The 12,500-nt window shown below is 40.2% G+C and overlaps 1 protein-coding gene across 1 annotated transcript in view; it reads right to left on the reverse strand.

Annotated features, from left to right (window-relative positions):
* Positions 1-12,500, reverse strand: part of utp20 (UTP20 small subunit processome component) — a 104,477-nt gene that overhangs the window by 39,647 nt on the left and 52,330 nt on the right. The window contains exons 37-46 of the mRNA XM_061914056.1: positions 9,048-9,188; positions 8,835-8,972; positions 8,625-8,764; positions 6,470-6,552; positions 6,105-6,388; positions 5,894-6,033; positions 5,675-5,831; positions 5,507-5,605; positions 2,599-2,766; positions 2,292-2,458 (exon numbers count right to left, since the gene is read on the reverse strand). Coding sequence (XP_061770040.1) covers positions 2,292-2,458; positions 2,599-2,766; positions 5,507-5,605; positions 5,675-5,831; positions 5,894-6,033; positions 6,105-6,388; positions 6,470-6,552; positions 8,625-8,764; positions 8,835-8,972; positions 9,048-9,188 — 1,517 coding nt within the window. The remainder of the gene's footprint in view (positions 1-2,291; positions 2,459-2,598; positions 2,767-5,506; positions 5,606-5,674; positions 5,832-5,893; positions 6,034-6,104; positions 6,389-6,469; positions 6,553-8,624; positions 8,765-8,834; positions 8,973-9,047; positions 9,189-12,500) is intronic.

Genomic DNA, 12,500 nt, shown 5'->3' on the forward strand with positions numbered 1-12,500 from the left:
TTTGAGGCTGTGGACAGGTGTTTTTTATACAGATAACAAGTTCAAACAAGTGCCATTAATACAGGTAACGAGTGGATGACTGAAGAGCTTCTTAAAGAAGAAGTTACAGGTCTGTAAGAGCCAGAGATCTTCCTTGTTTGAAGTGAGCAAATACTTATTTTCCACCATAATTTACAAAAAAATTCTTTAAAATTCCTACAATGTGAATTCTTGGATTTTTTTTCACATTCTGTCTCTCACAGTTGAAGTGTACCTATGATGAAAATTACAGACCTCTGTCATCATCTTAAGTGGGAGAACTTGCACAATCGGTGGCTAACTATATACTTTTTTGCCCCACTGTATATAAGAGCGTTTAGATGTGAACTAGAGCTGATATATGGAATATACTGGATATATCACGGGTTTGTCTCTGTGCCATATAGAAAATGACTAAATGGTGGTATTGGAGTATGGAGGGGGTCCATCGTCTGACAGTGGTTTGGCTTCAAGCGGGAAGATGTCGAACAGACAACCGTAATATGTCAAGTGTGTGGCAAAAGCGTTGCTACAAAAAGTAGCAGCTCTACTAATGTAGCATCATATGAAAAGTCACCCGCTAGAGCAGTGGTCCCCAACCATCGGTCCCGGGACCGGTACCAGTCCGTGACGCATTTTCTACCGGAAAACATTATTTAATTTATAAACTACCGCATTTTCTCTGACTTAACTTTCTCCTGTCCCACTAAACACACCAATAGGTTGGTTAGTAGTTGTATATCACAACTCCTTCGTTATAGTACATGGGACATAGCACATTATTAGACATCCATCCATCCATCCATTTTCTACCGGCAAAGGCTAATTTGTTGGCTGTTTTTATCTGTCACACAAAGAAAGCCGGTCCGTGAAAATAATGCATACATTAAACCGGTCCTTGGTGGAATAAAAGGTCGGGGAACCCTGCGCTAGAGAATGAAGAGTGCTTGAAACTCCGCATGTCAACATCTCGGTTCGGTGACACACCCACAAAATGCCCAAGCAACCATTTCCACATCAACGAAAAATAGTCAACAACAGAAGGAGAGATAACGTCTGGAGGAACCTACCACATAGTGAAGGACATACACTATTTGATTTCCTATTATGCAGCTCATTTTTATTTGAGACTTATGGAAATATTTTAGTTATGAAAAGTGCACTTTATTTGTTTTAAACTATTGTAGTGGTGTTCTGTACAAAAAGTGCACTTCAATTAGTGTTGTTTTGATAAGTTATCTTAGTGACATCATGCACATAAGTGCACTTTGTTTTAAACTATTGTAGTGGTGTTCTGTACAAAAAGTGCACTTTAATTTAGTGTTGTTTTGATAAGTCATCTTAGTGACATCATGCACAAAAGTGCACTTTATTTGTTTTAAACTATTGTAGTGGTGTTCTGTACAAAAAGTGCACTTTATTTAGTGTTGTTCTGATAAGTCATCATAGTGACATCATGCACAAAAGTGCACTTTGTTTTAAACTATTGTAGCGGCGTTCTCTTCAAAAATTGCACTTAAATTTAGTGTTGTTTTGATAAGTCATCTTAGTGACATCATGCACAAAAGTGCTCTATTTGTTTTAAAAGATTGTAGTGGTGTTCTGTACAAAAATTGCACTTTAATTTAGTGTTGTTTTGATGAGTTATCTCAGTGATATCATGCAGACAACATTTTGGAAAGAAGGGGGAACAAAACAAAACTATGGCACTCAAAAGTATGAAAGAAACAATACCACAAGTGGCATGAAAAATCTGACTTTTCTGAAAAAAAAAAAAAAAAAAAAAAAAAAAAAAAAATTCCAAAGAAGACTTATTTCACACACAAAGTCACCCGCCCGTACACATGCACACATCCCGACTCCTCCCTCTTGTTTGTCTTGTCAGTGCTTCCTTGCTGACGCAAGTAGATTTTACATAATTAAATGTTTGTTATTGAAGTAATATAGTCTTTGTGATTTATCATCGTTTGTGAGGGCGCCAGAGGAACATCCGTCTGTGTGTGTGTATTGGCTTGTTGATGAATAAAAAGTTGATCCATCACTTCCTTATGTTCGTTTGCTATACAGTACTGTATCGCACTTTAGACTGTGCTTAAAGTCTACAAACTTTCAATTAAATCTGGACTTAAGATGAGGCTGGAAGCCATTATAAATATGTATATTCTTTCTTTAGGAGAAATTTGCATCACTAGACAAACTTTTCCATTTAACGACCATGTTCAAGAAGCAATTCATTGTGTAATTGGAGGTTCCACTGTACAGTCAATGCGTACCGGTCTTTCTTAGTGAGCAGAGGCAGGCTCTGGCTGATCAGGCCGTGGGACAGCAGCAGGACGTCCTTGAAGGTCAGGCCGGTGTTGTCCAGCAGACCCTGGATGAGGCGCCGCAGGACCGCTGCAACCCGGTTACACACCTTCAGGCTGGAGGAGTTCTCAAGGATCTGTGAAGAGGAGTGGTGCATGAAACATTATATGTATGTATGTATGTATGTATGTATATATATATATATATATATATATATATATATATATATATATATATATATATATATATATATATATTCAGCTAAGCTCCACCCACCTCCTTCAGGGGCAGGATAAGCTTAGTGACGCTCTCCTTGCTGCAGAACTGGGCCAGAAGCTGGTAGGAGTCCATGCTCTTGCTGTGTCGCGCCTCCATCAGCTTGGAGACGATGCCTTTCACTTCTTTCTCCTCGGCGATGACGCCAAACAGCTCATTGTTGAAGATCTACACAACGCCATCAAACAATAAATACACAACTAGGGATGTCCTCGTCAAAACGTCTTGCCTCCGATACGACATAATTTGACAACAGATTAGAGAATGTATAAACAGTAACAAAAACAACCAAAAAAAGCATTTTGCTATAGTAAGAAGAACAAGATAAATATCAATATCTATATGTGATTACTGAAGTATCAATTATGCACTGATACCACTTTTGAAAAAGACTGTTATGTATATATCGGGCAATCACTTACTGGGATCCACTTCCACGTTATCTGCTATCAATCACCAGTAGAGTGGCTTTTAAGAATAGACTAAGAGGAGAAGTATTTTTAAGTTAAATCATTTTTAATGTAAAACTGTAGTTTTTAACCACTAGATAATCAAAAATGACAGGAAAACCGTAGTTGTTGGCAGGTATGGCAAAGAGACGGATCAAGGTTTTAACACACATTGTAGGTCGGAAAAAAACGAGGAAAAGCGGAAATAAAATAATTAAAAAAGACGGATTTCCGACTATAGACGGAAAAATCACGTGCCTGAGTTTTGTAAATTCACCATAATGTCAGCATGGAGTTATTGACTCTGTTTAGCTGATTGGAGAGCGAGCTTGCACAGCGAGTGGGTCCATGACCATGACTTCTGTTTTGTTTGAACAGCCGTTTTACTGCCGTGTTACAGACATTTGGAAACAATTAAGGTATGTAAATAAACATTTACAAAATATTTCTGTGTAAATAATTCATTTCACATCGTATGTATCTGTGACTTATGGGAATTTTTTTTCTTCTTCTAAGATTTAGTGGGTGTGGCTTATATACTGGTGCTCTCTATAGTCCGAAAAATGTAGCAATTGTGACTCCGTGAGCGTTTATCCTATTTGAAGGAATCGTTCACGTGAGCACAATCTTCAGCATGTAAACACTGGGACACTAAAGATCGGTTGAAAAGGCTGATATCGGCACTGATCCCCATTATGGGATTGGGATCATCTCTGTATACAACATGTCTAAAACAGGAGGAATTACATTGACTGCACACACATACATATACACGTACATTCACTGTACGAACATACATACATATACACGTACTGTACATATACATTTACTGTACAAACTTACATATACACACACAGTACATGTGCATATACATTCACTGTACAAACATACATATACAAAAACAGATACAGATACAAATACATTCACTGTACAAACATACATATACACCTACATGTACATATATATTTACTGTACAAACATACATATACACATACATGAACATATATTCACTGTACAAACATACATATACACACATGTACACATAAATTCACTGTACAAACATACATATACACATTCATGTACATATACATCCACTGTAAAAACATACATATACACATACATGTACATATATATTCACCGTACAAACATACATATACACACATGTACATATACATTCACTGTACAAACATACATATACATTCACTGTACAAACATGCATATACAAAAACATGTACATATACATTCACTGTACAAACATACATATACACATACATGTACATAGTCATTCACTGTACAAACATACATGTACATATACTGTACATATAAATTCACCGTACAAACATATATATACACATACTGTACATATACAAGTACATATACATACATACACCCATGCACATAATCACGTTTCATCAAACATAAATTAAAATTGTTGCCCTAGGGTAAATTGGGTAACACACGGCACACTGACAAAGCTTAAACTATTTTTACTATTTTAATAAGGGGTTGCTTCTCTTTCTTCCCCTCCATTTTTCTGCATTCTTTTGTATCGCTCGGTATCATGACATATATGTATTGTTGCATTTGAACAACTGTATTGTTGATCATTGATGTACATTATTGGTATTGTTCATGAATCAATAGCGCTATTTCTATTGGTATTTGTATTTCTGTAGTGTAATGATGCTCATTTTCATTTCTGTATTATTTATCTCGCTAACTGCTTCTTTGCTATCACTTTTACCATCATATTTGTACTTATCCTATTTGCTGATGTTGCTCTATTGTTGTTGTTGTTATTGTTGTGCTTGCTGTTCTTGTCTCTCTGTCTTATCCCCCTCTTCTCCCCCCGTCTTGCTTTTTTTCCTCTTTCTATCCCCTCCTGCACCAAATGATAATATAAATACATTTAATAAAGTCAAGTAAGGCAACAAGAGAAGTATCCCACACTTCTCTTGTGTAAAGTAAATGTGAACATTGGATACAGATCATCTACGGTACATCAAATATATGATTTGCCTGAAAAGTTGGCATGTAATCACTGTGCAATTAAGTGGTTACATGCCAACTGGACAATATTTACCATATTTATTTACATATTTAATCCACAATAAAAAGCCTGCACATCATAGGAGGTAGGAAATACTGACTCCCACCCTCTCAGCACACTGGGAATCAGCATTACTCCTCTCTAATCAGTTTTACTAGTCACTTTATACTTTTTATTGTCTCGTTTTTTACATTAGAGTGGTCTTGGGCCATATTGTATATTGCATATTGTGTATATTGTGTTGTTTCTGTATATTGTGTGGTTTCTTCTTTTTTTAAATGCAAAACACCTCAGGGAAGCAACCTAAATTTTGTTGGACCTGTACATGCACAATGACAATAAAGATCACTCATTCATTCAAAAGCTGGACACGACAAAAAACAACAGGAGGAATGTGGCGGGTTCTTACGTCAATGAGCATGTTCATGCACGGGTCGAGGTCGCCGCTTTTCAGAGTTGGACTGAGTGCTGAGATCAGCTGGTACACGGTGAATGTCAGAACATGGACCTAGAAGACGAGACGATAACAGAGTGAGCGCAGCCTTATGTGTGTTTTGTGTGATCTACTTTGTAGTACCTGGTAGCCTTTGACCAGGAAACCCTGCATCTCTTTAAGCAGGTACTGCAGGTACCGGCAGCCCAGCGTCTCGATGATCTTCACCAGGGTTCCGCGGGCAATGTCGCGGACCTCCTGGAATCGGTTCCTCAACACCACGCACACCTTGATCAGGACCCTGGACAGCAAGCGTGAAAAGAAACGATCCGACGGCAGGGAGAAGGCATTCAAGTGGCGTACCCGGGCAGGTTGGTCTCCATGACGTGCGGCGGCAGAGTCTGCATCAGTTTGACCATGGCGAAGGCTATGGGGATGCGCAGCACTTCCTCCTCCTTCAAGCCCTTTGATTTCACTGCCTTGTGCTCCTCGTCACGTTGGACCTGAAACATGCCAAGACACATTTTTGGGCTTTTTTTTTATCCCCTAAAAGGGACATGCATCACTTTTATACCTTTGCCGTGAGACATTTATGAAGGCGGGGCAACACGCTGCCATTAACGCTCTGATGGATGCCGCTGATGAGCGACTCCAGCTCCTCTCGGCTCTGCGGCAGCCCGTAGGAAACCGACGCCGGCTTGGAAGTTGAAGGTTTCTTTCCTTTAGTAGCTTCTTTGGAGGTGGCAGTTTCCATGGAAGCTTTTGGAGGATGCTCACTGTCTACGTCCATGGCTTCCTCATTATCGCTCGCCTCCGATTCGTCGGCCGCCGCTTCCTTTTCCTCCTCCTCCTCCATCGCTTCACCAATACAAACGTCGCTAACGTGAACTTTTGAAATAATTTGAGCTGCAAAGGCAGCCCTAAAAAGATAAATCTCACCATCTCTGGCTTTGGCAGCCTCAATCTCCTTGTTGAGGGTCGCGTAGTCGAAGTGGAACGCCTCAAGGACGGTGACCAGCAAACTGGCGGTGACGACCAAAAAAAAAAAAAGAGTGTGTGTTAGAATATTTATGCTCTATGCTTAACAACCTCTAAAGACATCACCTTTTAGCTCTTATTTCCAAAATTGTGCACACTGCTAAATTGGGGTCTTACGGCCACTTATGTGGACACTTATACTGCCATCTGGTGGTGTCAGAAGAGTATAACACACAATGGAATTTGGGGGGAAAAAAGTGTAAAAATAAGAATTAGCATGTCACTAAACATGAAGTACACATTTGTGTACTTATGGACTAAGTACATCACATCAAAAGATGATTGACCCAAATTATTCTAATTAGGGTTCAATAAGCCCAAATAACAAAGAGAAATAAAAAAAAAGCAGGTAAACCAGGGGTGTCAAACTCAAATACAGAGTGGGCCAAAATTTAAAACTGAACGAAGCTGCGGGCCAAGGTTGAACAAATTAAACTTTTAATAGGGACCCACACAGGTTTTGCATTGAATATTAAACAAGCAAGGCTTATATAACTTTATAGTCACATGCAAAATCGAGTTTCAAAGTATAATAATAATAATGATTTAAAAATATCAATGGCATATCAAATAAAATTTAAATAAAAATTGGGGAGGGCGGCGTTTGGTGGTAGCGTGGATGTATATCGTAGCGTCCCGGAAGAGTTAGTGCTGCAAGGGTTTCTGCGTATTTCTTCTGTTGTGTTTAAGTTGTGCTATGGTGCGGATGTTCTCCCGAAATGTGGTTGTCATTCTTGTTTGGTGTGGCTTCAGAGTGTGGTGCATATTTGTAAAAGTGTTAAAGTTGTTTATACGGCCACCCTCAGTGTGACCCTTATGGCTGTCGATCAAGTATGCCTTGCATTCACTTGTGTGTGTTTAAGCCGCATGTATTATGCGACTGGGCCGGCACGTTGTTTGTATGGCGGAAAAGCAAACGTGACGACAGGCTGTAGAGGACGCTAAAGGCAGTGCCTTCAAAGCACGCCCCCAATATTGTTGTCCGGGTGGAAATCGGGAGAAATTCGGAAGAATGGTTGCCCCGGGAGATTTTCAGGAGGGGCACTGAACGTTGGGAGTCTCCCGGGAAAATTGTGAGGGTTGGGAAGTATGAGTATCAGTGGTGAATGGAGTGTTACAGAGGCATCACCGCTGCATAATACCGGCAGGCCAGCTCTAATCTTAATTTGATATTACCACAAGGGCCAAATGAAATTACATGGCAGGCCAAATTTGGCCCGCGGGCCAGAGTTTGACACCCATGATGTAAACAAACAGCTTGGGCCTCAGTTGTGCTGAAGTTGTACTTTTCTATCTGTGCAAAGCGACAACTTGCAATCTTGGATTGCGAGTCGTCTCTCATCAGTGTTTGTGTCCAGAACATCGAGTGCCGTGATGCAGACAAAGCAGAGACAGGGTGATATAGGAAGTGTCAGCACATTTACATTTTTGAATAATTCTATATTGTGTCTAACTGGGGCTGCTGAAATGACCCTCCTTCCTTCAGAAGCAATCTCAGTGATGTAACCAGGGACCTCCAAATAAATAGAGGAGCACGTGGGCTGTACCTTAGAGCGTAGGTTGGATCTGTAACTAAGACTACAGCAAAAAACGTCTCTCCTCATTGAGCTAAATTGAACTCTGTCTCTGCATGATTCCTTGCTTCTTTTCTGTTTAATAGATGCCATCAGTGTTTGAACCTGACAGTGTGTGAAAACAAACAATACAAGTTAGTGTAAATTAAAGACTATAATCAACTACGTTTCCCCTACATTTTGAAACATGCGGCTTATAAAACGGTGGGGATTTATGGTTTTGTACTCACTGATGACCATAATGCAAATAACTTTCAAAAAAACAAGCATCCATCCATCCATTTTCTATCAATCAATGTTTATTTATATAGCCCTTTATCACAAATGCCTCAAAAGGCTTCTACAGTTTGGTTCTGTAACTAAGAGTACAGCCCAAAACGTCTCTCCTCATTGAGCCAAATTGAATTCTGTCTCTGCATGATTCCTTGCTTCTTGTCTGTTTAATAGGTGTGTCATCAGTGTTTGAACCTGAAACTTCCTACCTGACGGCCAGCTTTTGCTCAATCTGCGAGGTCTGCAGGATGTGGATGAAGTTCTTCAGATGGCTGAGGTACTTGGACCACGTCAGCCGGCGGCAGATGGCGCCCACCACTTCCACTGACGCGGAAGTCATGTTCTCGTGCTGCCAAAAAGAAAGCGTCAAATGGGGAGGGTGACGAATGCGTGAGGGGGCGAAATCAACGAGCGTGCACCTTCAGCATCTTCTGATCCAACAGCGCCGTCATGGCGAACGGCATGATGTAAAACTGGAGAGAACGTGGCGACATCACCACCGTGCCCTCGTTCAGCTGCTTGGCCAACTTTCTTAGGGCGCGACCTCTCCGGTGGATCTACCAAAAAAAAACATTTTTTTATTTTTTTTAAAGCGAGGAGTGAGATGGCGAGGTGAAAATGTGTTAGTCTACCTGTATGTGCTTCATGTGCTCAAAGAAGTCAGACTCGGGGTCATTGTAGTCGGCGAGCTGCACCAGGTCTCGGAACTCTTTCTTTGAGGGAAAGGTCTTCACCAGGCAGGCGAGCACGGTGGTGTATTCCTGCTGCACGCTCTGACACAAACCACAACAAACCCTGCTTTATTCTAACTTGTATGGGACAATTGTTACTGCTTTAGTGTAGTTGTCGCACAAATTAGGTTCAGCATGTGTTGTATTGATAAACTACCTGTGTCACCTTGGGGAACCGCACTCTAACTATTTTCCACCAGTCTACCCTTGGAATACAGTAGTACCTTCATTTCTACAAGAGATCCGTTAAAAAGGTAAAAAAACAACAGCAAATTGTACAAAAAATATATATTTTCTCCATAAAAATACAGAGGAACCTCAATTTACGAAGTCCTAAATCTGAAAGTTTAAATAGTAAAAAGTGTTGGGACTAAGTGTGTGTTTACTAACAAGACATCATGGCGGAGCCAAAGCCGAGTTTCTTAACATGGAGATATTCTCACTACATTTCTTTTGTCAAGCACAAAGAAAAGAACATCTTAGTTAAATGTAAGTTGTGTCTTGGGTCAAAAACCCTATCTACTGCCCAAAACAGCAATTAAAATCAGCTGAAACAACTACAAAAGCAAAATGCTTCCACGAAGCCAGTAAAGAGAGACACACTTCACCTAATGATTTTAACGGAGGGACTGCTAGCCGAGACGATATTGATAGAGCCATTGCAGCGTATGTGCTAGAAGACATGTAGGCTATTTCTACAGTGGAGTCACCTGCTTTCAGGCAGCTAGTTAGCATGATACCGGCGTCAAACAGAAATGGCACGAAAAAAATTTCCCCGTACCTGGACACAGTGGACAGTGAGGACATAAACATGGAAAGCAAGCTAAAGAAAACACTCCAAACTCTGCTTCTGCTCATCATTCAGCACTGAAGGTACACACATTCTGTCAAGTCTCTTACATATTCTTTCATTCTAGACTTCTAGAGAGTTTGATTATCACATCACCCTAAATGTAGTGAAGTGAATTATATTTATATAGCGCTTTTTCTCTAGTGACTCAAAGCGCTTTACATAGTGAAACCCAATATCTAATTTTTACATTCAAACAAGTGCGGGGGGCACTGGGAGCAGGTGGGTAAAGTGTCTTGCCCAAGGACACAACGGCAGTGACTAGGATGGCGGAAGCGGGGATCGAACCTGCAACCCTCAAGTTGCTGGCACGGCCGCTCTACCAAACGAGCTATAAAGTTCATAAACACGAAGAGGGATCCTAGTGGGCCAGGCCAATCTTTCCTTTTCTCTAAACTAAAACTGGGGAAATGCATAGTGTTCTGGGCTTCAGTACAGTGTTGATCTCCTGAAGACATGATTTTATTTCACAATTCCTCGAGAGGAAAAAAAGGCCTGGTTAGGCGTGTGTATAGAGGTATGTATGCTGTGTATAGTGACATGACATACAATCATGTCATGTGTGCCTTCCTTGGGTGAAGCCAGGTTGACAGCCATGTTGTTATCGTGCGGTTTGTTACTTATGTACGTATGTCATGTTGCATCTATTTAAAATAGTTTTGTCGATATGTTCTGACCCAAAATAAATTGGCCCTTTGAAACATATCTTTGTCTTTATGTGTTGTATGTAGACCACGTTGCTTTGCAGAGTTGAGTGATGCAAATGCATGTCAAGTTGATCAACAGATTGTATTATTCTCCTGTGCAATTACAGTACTAAAATGAAGGCTTAAAGGGCATTCATGAGAGCTCGAAGAAAAAAAAGTAACTAAATAGTTACTTTTCACAGTAACGCATTACTTTTTGGTGGAAGTAACTGAGTTACTTTTGAAATAAAGTAAATAGTTACTGGTTTTCAGTAACTAACCCAAAACTAATAGTGAAAAATGAATAATTGGTTCTTGCCTGCACTAAAGTCCCTATTTCAGTAAAAGAATGCACACTTTGAAAACACTAGAATGCAGTGGTTCACAAACTTTTTTCACCAAATATCACTTTAGAAAACACTTGGCTCTCCAAGTAACACCATAATGACGACATTAAAATATTAGCGTAGTAGCCCTAAATAATAATTAAAACAAGGCAGAGGTTTTATGTACCGTATTTTCCGGACTATAAGTCGCAGTTTTTTTCATAGTTACGACTTATACTCAGGAGCGACTTATGTGTGTGTGAAATTATTAACACATTACCGTAAAATATCAAATACCGTATTTCCTTGAATAGCCGCCGGGGCGCTAATTAATTTAAAAACCTCTTCTCCCTCCTGCGCTTATTCAAGGCATGCGGTAAAAGTAAGCAGGCGTTTATATTTTTAAAACCGCTTCTCCCCCCTGTGCTTACCAATGGCATGCAATAAAAAATTGAGTGTGATATAAAAAAAATAAATAAATAAAAAAAAATGTAATTCTTCTGCGGCCGCGGCCCGGTGGTTGGGGACCACTGCTCTACAACATGTCATCACGCCCACCTTTACACCATGCTATCTGCGTGCTGGCCGTACGCATGCATATCGCTGCTTCTCATACGAGATTGCAATGCATACTTGGTCAACAGCCACACCTTTTACACTGAAGGTTGTGATATAAACAACTTTAACACTCTTACTAATATGCGCCACACTCTGTGAACCCACACCAAACACATTTCTGGAGAACATTGGCTCTGTAACACATAAATGCAACATAAGAATTACCCACAATGCCATCCATCCATGACTTTTGACTATATTATACACGCGCCCCCAACCCCGCCCACCTCAACCGGCGCACGGAGAGGGGTGGGAGGGGGTTTGGTGCTAGCGGGGTGAATAATATAGCCAAGAGTCATGTATGCATTGGAATTCTGGGTAATTCTTATGTTGCATTTATAAAACAACAGGAACTATATATATTGTCACTTTAGTAGGTAGACATATTCACGTTGCACTTTACTGTTGTGTTTTCTTTTCATATTTTTTTTTGTCTACGCATGGGAGAGTGCGAAACAAAATTTCGATTCCTTTGTATGTCTTTACATGTAAAGAAATTCACAAATAAAGCTGACTTGACTTGACTAGACTAATGTGTTACAGAGCCAATGTTCTCCAGAAATGTGTTTGGTGTGAGTTCACAGAGTGTGGCGCATATTAGTAAGTGTTAAAGACAAGTTGTTTTATATCACAACCATCATTGTTATCTGTATGGCTGTAGAACAAGACCCCTGGTTTACACATAGTAAAAGCAAAAATAAACTCCTTCGCCATTTTGGAAATCACGACAGGGGAATCGTCACTCGTGACGTCACGACTTTGACCCGACTGTAAAAGTAAGCATGTGCTAATAAATTTGGGGAGCGAGTTTGCCCCGGCAGTAATTCAAGGCAGGCGCATATTACATGCCCGTCGGCTAGCTAAAGAAATACGG

This window comes from Nerophis ophidion, linkage group LG10, assembly GCF_033978795.1.
Source record: "Nerophis ophidion isolate RoL-2023_Sa linkage group LG10, RoL_Noph_v1.0, whole genome shotgun sequence".
Taxonomy (NCBI): Eukaryota; Metazoa; Chordata; class Actinopteri; order Syngnathiformes; family Syngnathidae; genus Nerophis; species Nerophis ophidion.